This window comes from Microcebus murinus, chromosome 11 (assembly GCF_040939455.1).
Source record: "Microcebus murinus isolate Inina chromosome 11, M.murinus_Inina_mat1.0, whole genome shotgun sequence".
NCBI lineage: Eukaryota > Metazoa > Chordata > Mammalia > Primates > Cheirogaleidae > Microcebus > Microcebus murinus.
In genome coordinates, this window is record NC_134114.1 from 47,434,709 (window position 1) to 47,458,148 (window position 23,440).

At 35.9% G+C, this 23,440-nt stretch overlaps 1 protein-coding gene across 2 annotated transcripts in view; it reads right to left on the reverse strand.

Moving 5' to 3' along the window:
• SGTB (small glutamine rich tetratricopeptide repeat co-chaperone beta) overlaps nucleotides 1-23,440 on the reverse strand; it is a 44,515-nt gene that overhangs the window by 16,314 nt on the left and 4,761 nt on the right. For both annotated transcript variants that reach the window (XM_012784090.3, XM_012784089.3), the window contains exons 3-5: nucleotides 19,628-19,731; nucleotides 15,961-16,030; nucleotides 11,703-11,802 (exon numbers count right to left, since the gene is read on the reverse strand). In XM_012784090.3, coding sequence (XP_012639544.2) covers nucleotides 11,703-11,802; nucleotides 15,961-16,030; nucleotides 19,628-19,731 — 274 coding nt within the window. The remainder of the gene's footprint in view (nucleotides 1-11,702; nucleotides 11,803-15,960; nucleotides 16,031-19,627; nucleotides 19,732-23,440) is intronic.

The window sequence follows — 23,440 nt, forward strand, 5'->3', positions numbered from 1 at the left end:
GGCAAGGAAAGTACAGGGCAAATTTGGAATACCTTGTTGTCTCAGAAAGCAAGAAAGCATATATATTTTTTTTTTTACACGCTCTATTCTGTTGGAAGGAAAGCATATTTTTAAAATGAAGTTACATAAAAGGATACGCAGCCAGTTTGAAGGAGCTCCACCAGCCAAAAGTGAGATAATTTAAGTGTCAAAAATAGCGATTATGGTAATTGATTATAACACACTGAATAGTGAATATAAAAAAATCATGAGTCCAAATGAATACTCAAATGATAAAAAAAAAAAGTTACAGGGGAAGGAGGGAGAAAGCAGAAAAGAGGAAAAGGGAGGAAAGCTCTTCTTTACAGAAATGTGAGAGGAGATATATACAGAGGGAATGATAAAATTAGAAAAATCACCCTTTCGCAATCATCAATGTTTTGGGGAAAGATCATGAACAGATGATAAACATTTCATAAAACACTGTAAGGGAATAATCTTTTATTCACATGATCTGACCCTACAGATTACCTATTAATTACCAAAGGAATAATAGATCTGATGGTCACCACCTTAAGATATCAAACTTAGAATCACCATTAATCGGACAGTTTGAAAACATGTGCCTCCTAACATAATACAATATGTGGTCACATAATTATTTATGTAGGCTTAACACCAAAAATGTCACCTAAATTTAATCACAAGGAACCCATCATAAAAATTCAGAATATCACCCATTCTATGATACAATTGGCCTGAACTCTTCAAAAATGCCTATGTCATGAAAAACAAATAATCAAAAAAGACAGGGATACTTTTTAGATTAAAAGAGACTAAAGTGATGGAATGAAATGCAATGCAAGAATCTTAATTGGATCCTGGACCAAAAATGTAGCTATAAAAGATGTTTTAGGGACAAATGGAGAAATTTCAAGATTAATATAATTTTCTTATATGTGAAAGGTAATGATAAGTATGTAGAGTATATCTTTATTCTTAGGAGATATAGCTGAAGTATTTAGGATTATCAAGAAAATTTTATATATATGTATATATGTACGAATACACGCACATACACTCAACACACCCCAATAGAGACAAGAGAGAGAGAGGAAGTAAATGTGGCAAAATATTAATTTCTATGGATTCTAAGGTAAATATAGATGGATGTTCATTGCACTACTCTCTCAATAAGTTTAAATGGACTTTAAATACATTTAAATTTGTTTTTTAAAAAAATACACATTAGCCAGGCGTGGTGGCTCACACCTATAATCCTAGCACTCTGGGAGGCCGAGGCGGGCCTTGTTTGAGCTCAGGAGTTTAAGATCAGCCTGAACAAGAGCAAGACCCCATCTCTACTAAAAAAATAGAAATTAGCTGGACAACTAAAAATATATATATATGTGTGTGTGTGTGTGTGTGTATATATATATATATATTAGCCAGACATGGTGGCACATGCCTGTAGTCCCAGCTATCTGGGAGGCTGAGGCAGGAGGATCGCCTAAGCATAGGGGCTTGAGGTTGCTATGAGCTAGGCTGACACCACGGCACTCTAGCCCAGGCAACAGAGCTAGACTCTGTCTCAAAAAAAAAAAAATATATATGCATTTATACACACAAGCTGCCATGTGATTATTTCATCATTAGAAGTCTTCAGGTAGAGACAGTTTTTCCTTCTAAATTTCACTGAATCAATTCAACTCAAACTTTTGTTGAACAACTATAATATGCTAGACCCTGAACTCAAAAGCACTATACAGAGATGAAGAAGCTATCTCCCTGCCCTGCAATTTTTTTGGAGTCTAACAGCAAAACAAACAAATAAATGAATAAATAGTATGATAAGTACAAAAATGGAACTATCAAAGGAAGAGGCAGCACAGAGAAAGGTGTGGTTAACCCTATGCAAATGTAGCCATCTAAGAGAATTTTCTGTGATAGAAAAATTCTTTATCTGTGCTATCCAATATCCACAAGTTGACTAATGAGCACTTAAATATGCTAATGGAACTGCACAACTGAATTTTTAATTTTATTACATTTTCATTAATTTACATTTAAATAGTCACATTTGGCTAGGAGGTACCATATTAGATAGCATTGCTCCATAGGTCAGGAGCTTGGAAAGAAAAGAAATTAAGAAAGCCTTCCTCAAAATAGCAGCAGTATCTAACAAGGTTCTGAAGGATGACTAGTAGTTGATCAATTAGATAAGCTGGGAAATATTGTAAGCAGGGGGAGTACAGGCGAAGCATGGAGAGATGTCTCAACATGTTACTTTAAAGAAATCAGTAAGTTTCACGTTACCTGTACACAGATAGTAGAGATAAAAGAAATGGGGTAGGAGGAAAAGTGAATATAATAAAGAGAAAAGAAAGAGCCTAGATTATAAAAAGATCTTATTTATCATGCTGAAGGGCTTAAATATAATCCTGTAAGTATTTGGAACTAGTGAACAGAAAGCAAGAGTTAGATGATCAATTTCACATTTTAGAAATAGCCTTTTGGCAGAAGACAGGAATGGGGAGTGCAAGTAGAAATGGAAGGCCACTTTAAGTCCCTATTGCACTAGCTTAGCAAAAGTTATGAACCTGGACTAGGGAGTAGGGAATAAATTAGCTATTTGAGAGTTACATGGAAAAGGGAAGCACAGAGAAAGACGCACTGGTCTCAGGCTTCAGATACTGACAATAAGATAAGGAATGAAGCAGGGAGGATCAGATTCAGAAAGAAGAGTAGGTGTAAGAAAAGAGGATGACTGTGTTCCAATCTTAACAGCTTCAGATCACAAACTGCAAGCTAGGGTGAAAGCAGATTTGTGCAGCTCACAAAAGGAAAAGGAGAGGCGGCTGAGCCTTGGAGGCCAGAAAAGGAAAGAGAAGCAAGGCTATATTTGAATCTTCTGTGAGATGAAGCCAAACATGCCGAAATCTGAACTGAATAACAATGTGGTCTGCACTCTCTGCCTCTGCTGTCTGGTTATCAGGGCATAACTAATGAAATTTCAGTAGAACAATACAGTCAGAGTCACTATGTTTTCAGACACCCTCTCTTTCTTTACCTTATTAAAACAAAAGTATGAATATAATTTATGTTCTATTTTTATAGAAAGATAGACAAAAAATCAAGCTACCTTGTATTTCTCATATCATGCATAAATAAATTACAGCAAAAATGTATTCCTACCACTAAGAGTCTTACATTGTTTTTGAAAGAAACAACCATAAGAATTCTAGAAGAAAACATTGGAAAAACTCTTATAGACATCGGTAGAGGCAAAGAATTTATGAAGAAGACTCTAAAAGCAATCACAGCAACAACAAAAATAAATAAATGGGACCTGACAAATTAAAAAGCTTCTACACAGACAAGGAAACAATCATTAGAGCAAATAGGCAACCTATACAATGCAAGTAAACATTTGTTTTTGAAAGAAACAAATACTGCCAGTCTAGAACTATGCTAAAGACTTTGTATTTATTATCACTCCTTACAACCAACCTTTAAACTGGTTAATATCCTTATTTTACAAGTGAGAAAACTGAGACTTAAAAAGATGAAGTGATTGCCCAAGGTCACATAGTTAGTAAATTACAGAACTGAGATTCAACTCCAAGTTCAATAACAAACTAAGTTCAAATCCCGTGAACTGACTACATGCTGCTCATAGAGGAGGAAAATAAAATGCAAAATAGCTCACTATTGAGCTATTGGAACAGTGGTCTCTGTTCCAATCCTTCTCAGAGCGAAGATGGCTATATGCTGTCATTAGCATTCCTTGTTACAATAGCCTGATGCTTCTTGATTTTGCTTTTTAAACTATGCTCTCCAACCTAAAATGCCATCCCTTCTCCCCTATCCACTGGTCCTTCAAATCCAACTCCAACTCAAATCCAACTCCAACTCAAGTTCTCCATCATCTGAGAGGCTTTCCAGACAAACTCCCTCCATCAGACTCTCTCTCCTATCTTTTATTCTAGTTATTGCCTTAAGTCATTCAACCATCCATCCACTCCTGAAGCATGAGCCTCCTATGGGTAAGGTAATGTACTCAGCACCGAAGTTGTGCAAAACTTCACAAAGAAGGCATAGAAAACTGCTATTCATTTCATACTATAAATGAGTGGAAGTGTTTTAGACCTATACTCAATCATGTGTTGTTTTGTGTATACAAATGTTAATGTGAATGGCTAGCTGTTTTAACATCACTGGAAATTGCTTTCCTTCTTTTTTTTTTTTTTTTTTTTTAGAGATAGGGTCTTGCTCTGTCACCCAGGCTGGAGTACAATGGTGTGATCATAGCTCACTGCAGCCTCAATCTCCTGGGCTCAAGTGATCCTCATGCCTCAGCCTCCCAAGTAGCTGGGACCAGAGGCAAACACCAACATGTCCAGTTAATTTTTGTTTAATTTATTGTAGATATGGGATCTCACTGTGTTGCCAGGCTGGTCTTGAATGCCTAGCCTAAAGTGGTCCTCCCATCTTGGCCTCACTAAGTGCTGTGATTACAGGCATGAGCTACCATATCTGGCCTAAAAATTTCTTATATTTCTTTTACAGCTTTCCATTCATCCAACAAAAACTTGCTAAACTCCTTGAGGCACAGTGTTAGGTGTTATAAGAGGTACAAATAGATATAAGCCCCAATCACTGCCCTTCACCTGAAGAAATAAAACAAATATTCAGGCTGGGCCTGGTCAAAAAAAATTCACATAAGGCAGAACATATGATAACTATATGATAAAACATGATAAACCTACATAAATGTTATTCATTGTGGCAAGTGTTAAAAGTATAGAAATAAAAAACAAAAATACATAATAGATTTTCAAGGAAAGACTCAGGTTTTCCTAGTATCTAACCTGAGTCTCAAGCATCAACAGGATCCTTAAAAGCAAAAATAGAAGACAATTGCTAGAAAAGAAAGACTCATGCTTAAGAAATGTGCCAACTGATCATTTTCTAAGAAATAGAAAAAGGTCACTTCTATAAAAAGTAAACTTAATTTCATCCTAGTGAGTTTAGTATGTGAAAAATATTTTGATTAGTAATAAAACTGTGAAAATGAATATTAAAAGGAAGATTCAGATCTGCTATTCTGAGCCTCCAATTCTTAGCAACCAGTTGGCTAAGAAAAATAGCAAGGGGTAGTTGGCAAAACTACAGGCTATTGAGATATTTAAAGCTACTTGAGTTTCAAAAAACCCAAAATGATCCTAAAGCTTTATTCAGTATTTGTATTAAATATACAAATAACGTTTTCCAGCTATTTGATATTAAATAGCATGGTCTATTACTGAACTTTTCAGGGAAAAAGATACTATTTAACACATTGACACACAAGAAAAAATTTTTTTCCTTGGGGCCATGGTGTTTTATTATGAAAATAGAATAAAAACTTTGAAAACAAAACAATCCTTTCTAATTTAATGAAAAATCTGTTATTTTTATTGTTTTCTGTGCATGAGTCATATGCAACTTGAAAAATAGTTCACACAGCTCCCAAGGTAGAAATGCGTGAGTTACATATGCTTCACGAGGCCCCGAGCTCAAAACTAGCCTCAGTTAAATACAACTCACATAGCAGTTAATGTGCTAAATGCAAAATAGAAGCATAATTATTGATTTCAGTGTAACAATAAACAAAAAGCAAGCATAGGTATTGCCAAGAATCTCCTCTACTGTAGTACTAGTGAATAGACTATTCATGAACCCTAATCTCATTAAAAATAAACTATTTAGGCTCACTAGTTCCATATTCATACTTAAAAGTACATGGTTTACTGTGCTCAATAAATAAATAATTTTCTGATAACATTTATTTCTGGTTATAACATTTCATGATATTCAAGGGTATATATTTCAAGATTTCATATGCTAAATTAAAACATTATGTATAGTCATCTAATGATAGAGAATAAAACTCCAACATCAAACCACAGCTTGGGGAATTCATTCTCCACAAATTATTTGGATTTTCTATTTTTCTCAGGTAGCTTGATGAAACAGCATAATAAAATGACTTTTTTGTGAAGAAAGAAAATGAAGTTTTCCAGTATGGCCAACTAAACTCTTTAAGGATCCAATCCTTCCACAAATAACAACTATAAATTCTGGTCAAATACAAAATAATTTTTTAAAAAAACTAGCAGCATCCCAGATGACCATAAATAGGAAAGAGGAAACTATGACATATTCAAACAATAGAATACACTGAGCAATAAAAAAGAACAAATTACTGATACATACTGCAACGTGGTTGATTGTTAAAACCAACATGCTGAGCAAAAAAAATCTTACACAGAAAAATATGTGTGATTTCCTTCATATGAAATTCTAGAAGAAATGAATCTAATCTATTGGTGGAAAAAAACAAAACAAAACAGTGGTTGCTTCTGGTGTGTGTTGTAGGCAACTGACTGTGAAGGGGCAAAAGGAACTTCCTGGACATCTGATGGTAATTTTCAATGTCTTGATAGAGTTTTAGGTTACACAGGTATATATATCTGTCAAAACTCAGTGAAAGCACCGTTAAGATTTGTGCATTTTGTATGCAAATTTAACCTCAAAAGAAAAAAAAAGTAAATGTTGCACTATAGTTAATGATAAGAATACTAAGTATTTATGAGGAAAATGTACTGATGGTTGCAATTTGCTTTAAAATGAATCAAAATAAGATGGAATAATGAATGGATAGAGGCACAGATAGGTAGATAAAAATGTGATACAGGCCAGGTGCAGTGGCTTATACCTATAATCCTAGCACTTTGGGAGGCTGAGGCAGGAGGATCCCTTGAAGCCAGGAGTTCAAGACCATCGTGGGTAACACAATGAGAACAGACTGAGCAAAAGCAAGACCCCATCTCTACAAAAAATAGAAAAATTAGCCGAGCATAGTGGTTCACACCTGTAGTCCCAGCTACTTGGGAAGCTAAGCCAGGAAGATCTTTTGAGCCTAGGAGTTCGAAGTTGCAGTGAGCTATGATGAGGCCACTGTACTCTACCTGGGCAATAGAGAAAGATTCTTTCTCAAAAAGAAGAAAAAAAAAAATATATATATATATATGAGATACAGAAAATATACTAAATAGTAATGGCAAAATCTAGATGTAGATATATGACTTATTCAATGTAAAATTTTTTCAACTTTGAAAATTTCCCTAATAAAATGTTGGAGACCACAAAAAAAAAAAAAGAAAGAAAATGATATCAGATTAATTCAGAGCAAGTCCTATCAGACTAACATCATTTCCTTTTTAACAAGGTGACTCCTAGATTGGTAAATCAGAGAAAGAAAATTGACAACATATTTGGACCCTGTAAATGTGGATCTCTCTTCATATTCTGATGAAGGCAAAAAAACAGGCTGCATAAAGAATAATGACAATAGCTATTACTTGTTGTGTGAAACACTCTTTACTAGACACTTTCCTAGCACTTTACACTTATTAACCATTTGATCTCCACAACAACCCCATGAGGTAAATACTACTATTATCCCAAATAGGGCAACTAAGGCATAGATACAAGGTCAAGGTCACATAGTAGTAAGTAGCACAGCCAGAGATTAGAAGCCAAAGAATCTGGGTTTAGAACTCCTGTTCTTAACCACTTATTTACAATAGCTCCATTAGTTGACCTGGAACTGACATAATGTAAGATACGGTACACCTCAAGTTTGTGGATGATGTGAAAATGGGAGCAAGACCAAACACATTACTTTATTTATCCAAAAAGATTAAGGGACATATAAATTGGAGAATATAACAATGTAAAATTCTATAAGAGTAAAACATAAGATCCTACATTTGAGTCCAAACCACCAACTCTACCTCCAGTGACAATACTAATACATAGCGGTAGTTGGTAAGAATTTGTCAAATGAATATATGATTGAAGAATAGGATAGAGAGAATGCATGAAAAAGGAACGATTTAATATACCAAAAGAAAAATATGAATTTAACAAATAATGCTAGAATATGCTGATACATAATTATGTGATGTAACAGTAGATTAAACGAGAGTCCTACAAAAACTATTTATTGGTCTGGTTAGACCAATGCCAGGTATACTGTGATAACTTCTAGGAATACACTTTAACAGATACAGGTAAACTGGAACAAGTATTGAATGAAGGTACAGGACCTAAAGTTCTACTACCTGAGGTATAATGGAGGACACTTCAAACATTTAAAGTGGAGAAAAGAACTCAAGTAAATACAGTAGCAAACTTCAAAATGAAAGCTACTGTCACGAAAAAGAAGAATCATATTTACCCTTAAGAATTAAATAAAGCCAACTGAAAGAAACTACAGAAGCTACAGGAAAACAAAGTCAGTGTCAATATAAGGAAGACTTTCCCAACAGTTAGAAATAACTACCAAAAAAAAAAAAAAAAACTAGAGACAGAGGGTACTTTGTCAGAAGGGTACAACTACCCTAAATACCATGTTTCCCCAAAAATAAGACAGGGTATTATATTTATTTTTCCTCAAGAAGACACCCTAGGGCTTATTTTCAGGAGATGTGTCATTTTTTTTAAGTACAGTACAACAATCTACATTTATTCAAATATAGTCAAAGTAAAATGAGTAACACGGCAGCCACAGCTTTCCTTCTTCCCCCTGGGGACACACAATACCTAAAGCAAAACATCCCACTCCTCACTTCACTGAGGAGACTTTCCCCTCAAAGCCTCAGCTTGCAGCATGCACAGGATGGACAGGACCTGACAGGGGAGCCGACCTTGTTGGTGGGGCTGCCTGCACCTTTCCAGTCTCCTCTGAGATAGTAACTGTCAGGATGGGACAGATGAGAAGGGCTGCTCGTCTTCTTTACCGCTCCACAACGAAATGCATGGGTTGTGTAGATACACTGCGTAGCCACGCCCATCACTAGGTCTTATTTTCAGGGTAGGGCTTATATTGCACAAATGCTTAAAAATCCCGCTAGGGCTTATTTTATGGGTAGGTCTTATTTTCAGGGAAACACAGTATGATAAATAACTCAATGAAAGATTGGGCCAAATTAACTCAAAGATCGCCTTCACATCTATGAACCTATTATAAAATAAAAGGTAATTTTTATAAGGCTGTCTTAACAAGTTTCAAATGGGTTAAAATAGTCATATATTAATTGCTAAAATATATATGCAATGATATAATTTAAATGTAAAGGAAAAATAAGAAAACAGATGTTATTTGTCAAGTCTGTAAATGAAGAGAGTTTTAAGCCTAAAAGCACTGGAATAAAATTCAAAGGAAAAGAACAAATTTGACTACATAAATATTTAAAACTTTTACATATGAAAAACATTAAAAGGCAAATAAGGTTGGGCACTTAGCTCACGCCTATAATCCTATCACTCTGGGAGGTCGAGGAAGATGGATTGCTTAAACTCAGGAGTTCAAGACCAGCCTGAGTAAGAGTGATACCCCGTCTCTAGAAAAATAGAAAAAATTAGCCAGTCATGGTGGCATGGGCCTATAGTCCCAGCTACTTGGGAGGCTGAGGCAGGAGGATCACTTGAGCCCAGGAGTTTGAGGTTGCAGTGAGCTATAATGACACCACTGCACTCTACTGGGGTTAACACCACAGCAAGACTCTTTCTCAAAAAAAATTAAAGAGGCAAATAAGCTGTGCATATAGGATAAAGGGATTATATCTTTAATATAGGGCTATATTGTCCAATATAGTAGCCATAGCCAGATGTGGCTATTTAAATTAATTTAAACATTAAAAATTTAGTTCCTCAATTCCACTAGCCACATTTCAAGTGCTTAATAGCCATTGTGGCTAGTAGCTATTGTGTTAGCACAGTTATAGAAGATTTCCATCATTGTAAAAGTTCTACTGGAACTTGAATATTTAAAACAGAATAATTTAGTGCAGGGAATTTATTACATAAGGTGATAAAAGAGCTGAGAGGCCAAACAGAGGGTTGTACAGAAATCTAGAGATTCACAACAAGGAGCCATTACTATCTCTAAGACAGAAGGACAAAGTACAGAGTCCAAAACCCAAGGTCACCTGGCAAAAGCTAGGACCATAGCAGGTGTCTAGAGTGGGAGTGGGAAGACAAGGATGAGAAGAGCACTTGCTGAATATATACTGTGATGTGTATATTAAAAAAAAATAAAAGGTGGAGGAAGAAGAAATACCCAAACTCCTCTCTTCCTTCTATCCTCCAATCGCCTGCCAGCACCTCTGTGGCTGAACTCAGACAAAAGCCAGGTGACAAAGGAACCTGGCAAATGCAGTCTAGAGGGGTCAGACCCCTGTTTAAAAGGGCAGAGTCCTAACTTTTGGTTGACCATATAGATGAAAAAAAAAAAGAAAGAAAGAAAAAATTAAAATAAGTTAAAAAAAAATAAATAAAAGGGCGGAGCAAAGAAAGAAAGAGAAATAAGTCTGAGGCTAAAGCCTGGTACAAGACCGGGCGCGGTGGCTCACGCCTGTAATCCTAGCACTATGGGAAGCCGAGGCAGGCAGATTGTTCGAGGTCAGGAGTTCAAAATCAGCCTGAGCAAGAGCAAGACCCCGTCTCTACTATAAATAGAAAGAAATTAATTGGCCAACTAATATATATAGAAAAAATTAGCCGGGCATGGTGGTACATGCCTGTAGTCCCAGCTACTTGGGAGGCTGAGGCAGGAGGATTGCTTGAGCCCAGGAGTTTGAGGTTGCTGTGAGCTAAGCTGACGCCACGGCACTCACTCTAGCCTGGGCAACAAAGTGAGACTCTGTCTCAAATAAATAAATAAATAAATAAAGCCTGGTACAGGTACTCTCCCCACTGTGTCCCCACATGGCAAGATGAACAAGGGCACGCTCTGGAGTCTCTGTTATAAAAGCACTAATCCCATTCATTCATGAGGGCTTCATCCTCAAGAGCTAATCACCTCACAAAGGTCTCACCTCCAAATACCATCACATAGGGGATTATGTTTAAAATTCATATTAGTGTAAGAATTTAAGGGGGACATAAACATTGAGTCTATTGAAGGTATAAATAGAAAACTTAGGAGGAGAAAACCACACATGGTCAACACTTGAAAAAATGTCCAACCTTACCAGTAAGTAAATAAAATTAGAACAATTAATATAAAAACAATAATATTAAAATAACAATAACTAATAATTTCAGTACTTAGTGCTAATAAAGGGTGTGGCCAAAACAGATACACTCCTAGGGGAAGGGAATTAATTTTCAAAACATTTTCAAAGAAGTCAGGACAATTTTACAATTCGCATCAACAGTATTTTAAATGTTTATACCAGGGGTCCTCAAACTATGGCCCGCAGGCCACATGCAGCCCACTGAGGACATTTATCCAGCCCCAGGTGTTTTTGCCGCCGCTGCCTGTCCTGCTTAGCAGCCTACTCATCCAGGGCCCACAGTGCGCATGTGTGGAATGTGTGCCTAACAGCCTTCCAACGGTCTGAGGGACAGTGAATTGGCCCCCTGTTTAAAAAGTTTGAGGACCCCTGGTTTATACTTTCAGCACATTTCCAGGGATAAATCCAAAGTCCAAAAAACCTGAAGCATAAAGAAAACTTTAGAAACCAGATTACATTGCAGCTTTATAATATCGAAAAAAAAATTGAAACAACCTTAATGTCCACCAGTTGGTCAACAGGTCAGTAAATCCTTCAGAACTATTATTCCAAATGTTTAAGAACTATAAACCTGCCTCAATAGTGCTAGTTTACCTGTTGCAATAGTAAACCGCATTATTGGGATCCAACTCTATTGCCTGTGTGTAACAATCCACTGCAGCAGCATAATTTTCTTCTTTCATGTGGTTATTGCCTAAAATGAAGTAACCAATATAGACAGTAAGTACAATATACAGAAAAAATATAAAGTCTAACAGATAAATTTTAATGTTAGAAACAACAATAATATGAAGGTTGGCCTCATGATTTTTTAGTCACACTGGAGATAAGTTTTATATTATACTATAGAGTTGATATTCTTCAGCTCACAGTGTGTTTGAATCATTTTAACAATCCAGAGTCTTAACAAATTAATGTTTGTATACCTTACAAAATCCAGGCTTAAGTGAGTAAATGCAACAGTTATGACTATCTCATGGCAAAAGTGAATCTCTTCTCACCTTCCTTATCTTCATCTCTCTCCTCCCTTTTAGAGCTGCCCCAGCCTGTTCCAGATGCAACACCCTCCCTAATCACCATCTCAATCTGGACCTGGTCTTCCACTCCTTCCCTGTCAAAACACACATCTGCTGAATAATCAAGCTCTCAGAACTCTGCTGTGGGTAAACTAGTAAAACTAATCACGATAACACATTATTGGCAGATAATATTTTTATGTGCTATCCCTTCCAGGGATAGATCCTTTTTAAAAGGGGATTTGGTGGAGATTAATTTCTAAAAAGATAGGATTTCAGATAGCATGGCTAGCCTACAAAGTACTAATTTTCAGGAAGGCCATCTGCAGATACATCTGGCAATAATTTAGCTAGGTTAAGAACTGGTCAGCAAAGTAGGAGATTTCCTGTGGCTATCTTTCGTATTCCATTAAATGAAAAAAAAAAGTGTCCTGTGCACTTATAAGAACTAATATTCAAATCTGAAAATATCAGAACAATTGAGATTAGGAGGAAGGATTCACATTTCAAAGGCCTCTATAATTCCTTACAGCTTTCTCTAAACCAGCAGCTCTCCTATTCGCCTTGTTCTTAATAGATCATGAGAGGAAAGGAGTGCAAATTTGTAGGGAACAAAAACGGGAAGATTAAAAGAAAGGCAGGTAGATAAAAGCATCTAAAATCATACAAAAAATTACTACAAATTGGGAATCAGAGATGAATATAAACAATAACTGCCAATGGGTCCATGGTTTCTTTTGAGGTCTATAAAATGTTCCATAATTGATTATAGTGATGGCTTCAAAACTCCATGAATATCCTAGAAACAATGCATTGCACACTTTAAAGGAATAAATTTTATGGTATGTGAATTATATCTTAATAAATTGATTTTTTAAGAATAAAAAAAATTAATTTGGATTCCCTCCCTACCTTCCCAAAAAGAAATGAATATAAAGTCTCTAACGAAGCTGAGAGAATAGCATAGTTTGTAGTTAACTACATTAGCCCAGGTACTTAAATAGATTTCCATGTCAAACATTTTAATTTTCTGGGTTATTGAGATTTTGTTGTTCCTGTTGGGCTTTATTACTTGAATGGCATTTTATGTTTGTTTGTTTGTTTGTTTGTTTGTTTTAGAGACAGGGTCTTGCTCTGTCACCAAGGCTGGAGTTCAATGGAGTGATAAAGCTCACTGCAGCCTTGAACTCCTGGGCTCAAGCGATCCTCCCACCTCAGCCTCCTGAGTAGCTGGGACTATAGGTACACATCACCATGCCTGGCTAATTTTTTTTCTATAGACGATGTCTTACTATGCTGCCCAGGCTGGACTTGAACTCCTGGCCTCAAGTCATCCTCCCAACTTGACCTCCCAAACTGTTGGGATTACAGGTGTGAGCCACTGCATCTGGCCCTTTATGATTATTATTAATATTACTGAAACTTGATTGTATAGCTGGGCACAGTGGCTCACACATGTAATCCTAACACTCTGGGAGGCTGAGGGAGGAGGATTGCTTGAGGTCACAAGTTTGACACCTGCCTGAGCAAGAGCAAGACTCCATGTCTAGGAAAAATAGAAAAAATTAGCTGGGCATGGTAGCACAGGCCTGTAGTCCCAGCTACTTGGGAGGCTGAGGCAGGAGGATTGCTTGAGCCCATGAGTTTGAAGTTGCAGCGAGCTGTGATGATGCCACTGCACTCTAGCCAAGGCAAGAGAGCGAGACTCTGTCTCATGAAAAAAAAAAAAATTCTATGTCTTTTCCTGTGAACCGCCTCATATTTTTAAATACTATAATGTGTGTGTATACCACAAATATTATGTATGCTAACTATAATGTAAATTAATGATAAAAAGCTACAAGTCACAAAATAATTCATATATAAAAATTCAAGACACAAATGAAGAAATTTGTGAAAAAAGGAGATAAATTTCACAATGAAGCACGTGCATTGCATTTTGTAGCTCCACGGTATTCTCCTATAAATTGTTTCCTTTAATTCTCACAACCCTATGAGATATACCTATACTTATGTCTCATGTCAGGGGATGAAAGCAATGAACCATGCTTGATTTATTCTGATCTTACTGCAGCTCTTCAGAAGCAAGGTGCACAAAATATTTGAAAGCAGTGTTCCTTCAGCCTTGATTAACACAGTCAAATAAGTGCATCAAATAAATGCAACATATGCCTGGAATAACCCTATGCTTGACAATCTATCATGGCGATTTGTTTTCACATAAATAGAAAAATCTGGATAAAAAAAATCACTTTAATTTTATATGCAATATGTCTTAGATATGAGAGGTCTTAGTGAAAATGAAGAATACAAAGCTTCTGGTAGGGGCAAAAGCAGTAAGTGATTCAGTCTTTCCATGCTGCTGCTGTGAGTCTCCCCTTTATAATGCACTAATCCTCATCTTCTTAACATTCATTATGTCCAAACAAACTCTACAGGGGATGCAATCTCCCAATGTTCCATCATGCAGAGGAATAAACGTGAGGGACAAAAATAAATGTTAGTGGAGAATATACTGCGTCACTGAAGATTTCATATATTACAAAAATCTGGGTCGGGAAAAAAATCAAAATAAACTGTTCCAGTTAGAAATTAATATATGAAAAAGGCATTTGTATCTGGATAGTTTAAATTCAAATTATTTGAGGAATATTGTAACTCAAATGACAATGAGGATCTGATTGTTGCGTTATTTTACATGTAATTTATGAAAGTCACACTATGCTAAGGTTTTAAGGTGGTATCATTTCTTAGAGGAAATAAAACATTGAATGAAAACTGAGACCAGACTATTTGTTAGAAACACAGCACTTTATAAGATATCCTAAGAAGATAAGCACACAGTATTGAAAAGAAATACAGACAAAGATAGTGAATTCAGTGTAACTTACGATTACAAAATTATCTGTCTATATAAGTCAGTCATGCCCAAAGTAACACTATGCAGCCATTAAAAACAGCAATATAGGGGTATATTTATAAACCTAGAGAAATAACCAGGCCCAAGGAGTAGGAAAAGCATACTCTTTTCCATATCTACCTTTTCAGATTCCGATTGATTTTTAAAAAAAAATACAATTGCCATTTTCAGGGTATAAACTAAAGCAAAGGCCAGAAAATGGTTCTGTGCATGGCTTCTGAACACAGCATATTCACCAACAACTCTCTCCCTAAATACAGGACAGGGAATTTATTGGCTCTCATCCACTGCTAAAGATAAGGACTGTGTCCAACAGCTTTATAGTACAAATCTTATGGGTCTGACCCGGCTGTCCTCTATAGCTTAACATAATTGACATGATAGAAAAATTGAACACAGATCTTCAATGGTGACTTCTTTATTAAAACCGAGAGCTTCAATAGCCAGCTTTTACAAAATGTAGTAATATAGTAAGCAAATGTGCTAGTTAATAAACAAGTGCCATATACATACATTAACAAATTTCAAAAAACTAAAAACCATAAAATATATGAAAGTTAAAATAATACTCAAAATTATTTTTCTCTCTTTGATTAAGCATAAAGAATAACCTGGGATCTTAGAGTACAATTAGCAAATACAGTTACAAGTAATTAGCCATGAAATTATTTGTTCTGCAAGTTTTACTCAAAACAGATCTGCTTCACTTGAAGCAAGCCATACCCATGCTGCCCACAAGCCATTCTGTATTTCCAGGCTTCTTACCCATCACATTCATTCGGTTTCATAAAAGCCATGTGGACTTAGGGTAATTCAGTCTTGGTGGTATAAACCAGAATCATATCAATTGACAGTTACTTTCTCCAGAGTTTCAGAGAGCTTTACTAAATAAGTAATTTTTGTATGAAATATTCACCTTCATCTTTTAATTGGTCAGCTTTTCCCACATCTTCAGGCACTGAGTTTGAGAGAGGCAGAACGTCATTCTGAAATTAAATAAATAGCAATGCATTTCCCTTTAGCTACATAAAGAGTGATCCTAGAGTATTACAAAAGAATAATAAATTACCCGCATTTTAAACATCTGTAATTCCATGTCATGAAATCTAACATATAAATAATACAGTTAACAAGACATAGGAGAAAAGTCCTCTTACATACTTATATTAGAAATATGAATATGTGGAATTTTTCTAGAGGATACTAGGCAGCTATGAATCAATTTTTTAAAAATTTGCTTTCCCCATACCCAGCAACCCCAATTTGTAAACAAAAAATGGAATCATATATAAAGGATATGAATAGAAATATGATCAAGGGATTGTATATATTAGTGAAAATTTGAAAACAAAATGTTTACTATCCTATCTAAGAGATATCCTAACTCAAAAATCACAGTTTACTAAAAAAGCATTTATAATATGATCATATTATTTCAGTATGTTCATACAAACCTACACACACACATTAAAAACAAAGACTGGAAAGATGTATACCAGAAGTAAAATTTTCATTCTCTTCTATCTTCCCATATTGTCCAAATTTGCCCAGTTTACCTTTGTCTTCACTAAAGTTTCCATAAAATTGATAGATCTAACATTGGAAATATACTTTGCTAATTAAACCCAAATATTCACAAGTACAAAATCTCTCACAAAGTATATGGGCTATCCTTACTAAAAAAAATAAAAAGAAACTTTCTCTATGAATCAGTTTTCCTAAGAACAAAATGTCAGACTAAAAACATATAGAAACAAAATGAGAACCTTCATAAGTAGAGGTCACTACTTAAAATTGACTGTAGAACCAGACACAGTGGCTCATGCTTATAATCCTAGCACTCTGGGAGGCTCAGGTGGGAGGATCGCTTAAGGCCAGGAGTTTGAGACCAGCCTGAGTAAGAGTGAGACACTCATCTCTACAAAAATATAGAAAAATTAGCAGGGCATGGTACATGCCTGTAGTCCCAGCTACTCGAGGCTTGAGCCCAGGAGTTTGAGGTTGCAGTGAGTTATGATGATGCCACTGTACTCTAGCCTGGACAACAGAGCAAGATTCAGTCTCAAAAAAAAAAAAAATTCTGCTGTAGCATATGGCCTAAAAAAAAAAAAAAAAAAAAAAAAAACCTGACTGTAGTTACTCAAGAAGTAAATGTATTCAAGACACATTAGTGTCTTGCTTTTAGAGTTCCTTCTATTTTAAATCTTCCAACAATCCTAGGTAATCTATACATGGGAACAAATGTGATTTTGGGGGGTCAGAAAAATGGCATATTTAAAAATGGATTATAATCCATTCTGTCTTCTGAATTATTTACTGAACTTGCCACACTTTTATACTTTATAACTAATTCTCATAATCACTGAATTAATTTGAGCAGCTCATGATATGGGCACAAAAACTACCTACTTTAAATAAAGCGAATGGGTCCGCTGAGTATATACACTTAATTGAGGGGAAATATAGAAAGGCAGAACCCAAAAATGAAATGCTCACTATAACAATAAAGTACACTGATGAGAGAAATAATTTCTTTTTTATGACAATCTTTATTCTATTTCAGATGAGTTTTAGACTTTCTCTGCCATATTCTGTTAACAAACACAAATGTAATGAAGCCCCCAGCTGTAAAACAGGACTACTAAAGGATTATGATACCACAAATAACACTAGTGCAGATATACTGGAAAGCCGGTTTCAATAAACTATATTTTAAAAATAGTAAGCAACAAATTTCTTACAATTAAATGCAATCAGATATAGCAAAAGAGAAAAATAAAGCTAAGTTGTCTTCAAAGTATAAAAGCCAATTGGAGGCCAGGTGCAGTGGCTCACTCCTGTAATCCTAACACCCTGGGAAACTGAGGCAGGAGGATTGCTTGAGTTTAGGAGTTCGGGATCAGCCTGATCAAGAGTAAGACCAAAAATAGAAAAAATTAGCCAGGCATGGTGACGTGTGCCTATAGGACCAGCTACTCAGGAGGCTAAAGCAGAGGATCACTTGAACCTAAGAGTTTTAGGCTACAACAAGCTATCATGACTCCACTCTACTCTACCTGAAGTGACAGAGCAAGACTCTGTCAAAAAAACAAACAAACAAACAAAAAAAGCCAATTGGAGCATCCTGAGAGGTTAAAAAAAAAAAATTCTGATCTCTTCAGTTCTAAGTCAATGGTGACAGTAGCTAAAGAGTGAGCAAATCCAAGTGCTATCTCAGGCCAGGCATGGTGGCTCATGCCTGTAATCCTAGCACTCTAGGAGGCCAATGAGGGTGGATTGCCCGAGGTCAGGAGTTCAAAACCAAGTGCTGGCTCAACACAGGCCTTGAGCACCTGACAGCAAAGAAGGTCTGCTTCAACCATAGCCATAACCAGCTACTGAGACAGTCTTCCCTGGGGGGTGACAAGACCAAAGGGAAGAAAAAGGAGTTCCCTGATGAGGAACAGAAAGAAATGTCACAATTTCCATGTATCTTGTCACAGCATTAGAATTCTTCTTTTTGATGAATTAATGTGTATAATGGCATTATTAGTTTACTGCCAAGTTACCATCTTCACTGCAACTCTAAGAACCTCTCCCAAATAAGTTCTAGAGACAGCCTAGAGAATCCAGTCAAGTGTGGTCAGCTATGTCCATACCAGACTGATATAGTCATTACACATTTTAGCTTCACTCCTGAATTCTTCATTATGTACTAAAGGTCAAATACACAGCTAGAAAAACAAAAGGAGTCTATAAGGCGCTGAAATATAGTGAAGAAACATATGGGAGGTCACCCTGGGGGATCTAACTCACTAACCTTAAAATTTTTCAGTCTTATGGTCTATATTTCCAGAAAGAGCTAAAAACCAAAGACCATGTCCCTGGGAGCAGAGATGAGAACATGGGTTTTAGTCTTAGTTTTTACATATCGACCCTTAACCTCCCCCACCCCCTTTTTCAAAGAGATGAGATCTAGCTATGTTGCCCAGGTTGGCCTTGAACTCCTTGGGCTCAGGGGATTCTCCCATGTCAGCCTCCAGAATAGCTGGGACTATGGTACATGCTACCCACACCCGGTTCTTTCCTGTTTTAAAAGAGCCCCATAAATGGCCAAATTTGATTAAATGTGCTTCAGAAATCATGATTCAATTCCAGATTAATCTATTTCTGTACAGTTGCTATCTAGACATTAAAACTTTTGTTTTTAACTTGCATTCCATGTTTTAGGGAAACGTCAAGTCAAATGTTGGAAATGATGAAAAAATACTCAGCTTCATTGGAAGGTGATGCAAGAAAAAAATAAAAATAAAAATACTCAGATACTGGAAACCACATAAAAGTTGACTAACACATATCATTAAATATAAAAGAAGGTGAGAGGATGAGAATAGCTATTAATATGAAAATCTAAAGCACATTAAATGAGTTATATTTTAGATCTCAAATTATATTCATATAGATAGACTATCTACCTTGTACCTAGGAAGAAGTTAATTAGTTATAGGCCTGGCTCCTCAACTATTAACAATCTATTAACATAAAATGCAGTCATACCTACATTACCTACATCAGATACCAATGAGAAAACAATGACAACATACCTTACAGAAGGAATTGGTGAACATTTCAGTCAAAGGCTGTGAAACTGCTAGGTGTGTATCTTCTGAGCTGATCTTAAAAACTGTCTCCAAGCACTGAATTGCAACTTGAAACAAATTTTAATAGTGGAAAAAGAAATTAGCAACTTAAAAAAAGAAACAACCTCTTTTTTTCCCTGATAGGACTGCAATCTGTGGAAATTCAGTATTTATGATCACAGAACATAAGGAAAACTAATTGGTTCAGCTGCAAATAGATTTCTGTTTATAGAACAGCTATTGAAGGAGGACAACTTGATTTCTTATTTCTTACTTAAGGGAAAATGTTATCTAGAATATGATTTCTCAATATTCGGAATACGTCACACACTTATTGAGGACTACCAGAAAGAGCAGACCATTAATAACAACCTACTCCCCACTACAAACCTAAAATATTACCTTTTTTTAAATGTGACAAATAGACAAAATGTAACAAAATATTACCTTTTTAAAATGTGACAAACAGAATACTCCACCTGATTAAAGATAGTAAGATCCAGAAGATTACAGCAGATAAGCAATATTTAATAAATATATAAGAAAAAAGCTAAAAAAAAAAAAAAAGAAAAAAAGAAAAAAGTAAGAGCAATAATCCCTGGCACATAGGAAGCACTATATATTAATCCTGATGTATATATGTGAAGAAAGGTTAGTTTTTAAAAATTCATTCATGAATGAGAATTTACCAAGTGCCTCCTATGTGTAAGGCACTGTTCTAGGGTGGTAGAGAAACAGCAGTCAACCTAACAGAAAAAAATCACTATCTTCATGATGAAGCTTACACTTAATAAACACATAAGTAAAATATATAGCATGTTAAATGGTGATAGAGACCTCCCGTCTATTTTTGTTGTATGACAAGATAGCTGGCTGGTACGGAACAAGGTACAAACTAGGCAGACAGACATGGTGGGGGATTATGTAAAAAAGGAAGTCTGTCATCAGATGACAAGGCACCTCAAATGACATTTTCAAAAGATCTGGACTTCAAGGAACAGGCAAATGGAGAGCCATCAAAGAAGTTAGTGACAAAGAATAATATAACTAGATTTATGCTCGGAACTAAAAGGCTGGTAGGAACATTGAGAATGGATTAAAGAGGGAAGCTGGGTGAGAAAGTGGAAGCAGAAAATAGCTATTAATAGACTCCTATTTAAATGATATACACAAATGAGGGGCCCCAACTAGGGCAGTAACAATGAAGAGTGCATATCCTGTCCTCTCTACAGGTACCCTTTGAGGGGAATGGAAGTAGATTCTTATCCCCATAGCACTCTAGTTTGAAAAGAAATTCTCTTCTGGCCCCAGGAGAGAAGATGTAGCCAAAAATCCAGTGTATTTCCAGTGTAGAATAGATTCCCTTGCATTTGTATGTGACCTTTTAAAGATACATTATGTATTAATTTTGTTCCTGAAAAAATTACCTCTGTCATTTAAAAAAATCCAACCAAACAAAAATACTATTTTTTTAAAGCTACTGACCAAAAAAGAAAAAAGAAAAGAAAAAGAAACCCAACTTTCACTATCCACAGAACAATTCTCCTTAGAAAAGGAATTGAATAAGCAACTAAGTTACCAATTATAAAAAGTCAAAATATCTTTTAGATACAAAATAATCTACTATTTACCCATTCTCATTCTCTCCCTTTCTATTCTTGCCAAGCAGTTGTGTTTGCACTTAAAACATTGGGCGCCATACACACACACAGGCTCTCAATGCCATGAAGGGACAGTTATTTTAATAATAATAACAAAAACAAATGTGTGTGTGTGTATGTATGTATTCTTAATGACTACCCTTCCTCCCTGATCAGACTGGTCATTTCCTTTGCTGTGTCATGTAGCTTGCACAAATTTCTATTATTTTACTTATCATACTGTATTACATGCACTTAAATGTTTGTCTCCAATATTAGACTGTTTCCTTGAGGACAGGGTCAACATCTAATTCATCTTTGACTTTAACAGAGTCTGGCAAATACTAGATGTTCAATAAATTTAATCTGTTGGCTTCTGTGTTTGCAAATGGAAGTCATATTTTAATTTCAGAGAAAATAAAAACAATTAAATCTGTGGAAGAGAGCATCTCTCCGCCACACACACACAAACACATTAATGCACAGTCTCATGAAAGATGGATAGTACCAAACTAAGCTCTTAACCAAAAATCAGAGTACAGAACTTCAGTCGTAAACACTGAAAAGTACATGTGATGACTCTGAGAAATCTGTATGCCCTATTTTGTTTAGGCAGTCCAGTCGAGCTTCTTCATCTCTGCTGCCACAAGCCTTAGAACACAGATCTGGCACATACTAGACCCAACTAAGTATCAGTAAAGGGACTGGCTTTTTTTTCAAAACACAATTCTGCTTTCATAAGTAAACCTAATTACCAAAATGTTTAGTGCTCAACACTAACAGATATTTAGAAAGACATATGATTTAGTGAACAAAGCTACCACAGCCTTGAAACTCAGGACTAACTCATTATTAGTAATGCAGCCCACTCTGCCTCCCCAAATTAACCTGAGTGCAATAATTTAAATTACTTTTACTTCAAGATTCTCATTTATGAAATACATATTATTACATCTGATCTTCCTTTCAGTAGGTTACACTCAGGAATGTCATAAAAATCTAAAGAAATAATGTATATATTTACTGTTCCACTTTAACACCAAACAAAAATAGTTTAGTTTGGTACTGATGACGAGAAAGAAGTGAAGAATTCAATTCAATAATACCATATCCCATCTGGATAACAATGAATTCAAAAGTTTTCACATGCTATGTGCCAGCCATTGTGATTCTCTTCACAAATCTATTAGATGGGAAGGGACAGATATCTCCATCTCATAGACTTAGGAACTAAGATACAGACCAACTCAGTGATACGCCCAGGGTCACTGATTCAATTCAACAAATATTTACTGAGCACCTACAATATGTCAGGCACTTTTCTAGACACTTTTTGATATATCAGTGAATAAAACAGAAGAGATCCCTAAATCTCTTGAGGCCTACATCCTAGCGAAGGATGGAAGGGTGGACCAAAAACAATGAACAAGTCATTAAAGGTTAAGAAGATGGAGACTGTGGAGAGCAGAGCAGGGAAGTACCTGCAGATTTAACAGATTCAAGGGAACCTCCCTGAGAAAAGAGATTTGACAAAGACTTGGCTGAGATGGGGGTGTTACCATAACCTGGAGGAACCAGCTAGAGTAAAAGCCCTTAGGCAAGGAGATTTGGTGGATTCACAGTGAGGAAGCTAATTTGGCTGAAGCCAAAGAAGGGGAAAGAGTAGGCGACCTATATGGAAGTTCAACTTACATAGATACTTTAAGCAATGAGTAAGTATCACAAGGAGTCATTGCAAGATTTTAAGTAGAGAAATAATAGAATCTGACATGCTCTATTTTAAAAGATCACTGGTGGCTGTGTTCAGAATAGTCCATGGAAGAGCAAGAATAGAAGCAGAGAGACCACTGAGGGACTATCATAGCAAAACAAGTGAGAAATACTTAGTCTTAATCAGGAGTTATATGCATATATCAGTTTTAACCATGGTAAGAGGTGGTCAAACTCTAGACATAATTTTAAGGTGTAGCTAACAGGATTTATTGAATGATTATACAGTATGAGATATACAGATATACAGTATGAGAGAAAGGGAGGAATTCAAAATAACATCCAAGGCCGGGCGCTGTGACTCACGCCAGTAATCCTAGCTCTTGGGAGGCCGAGGCGGGCGGATTGCTCAAGGTCAGGAGTTCAA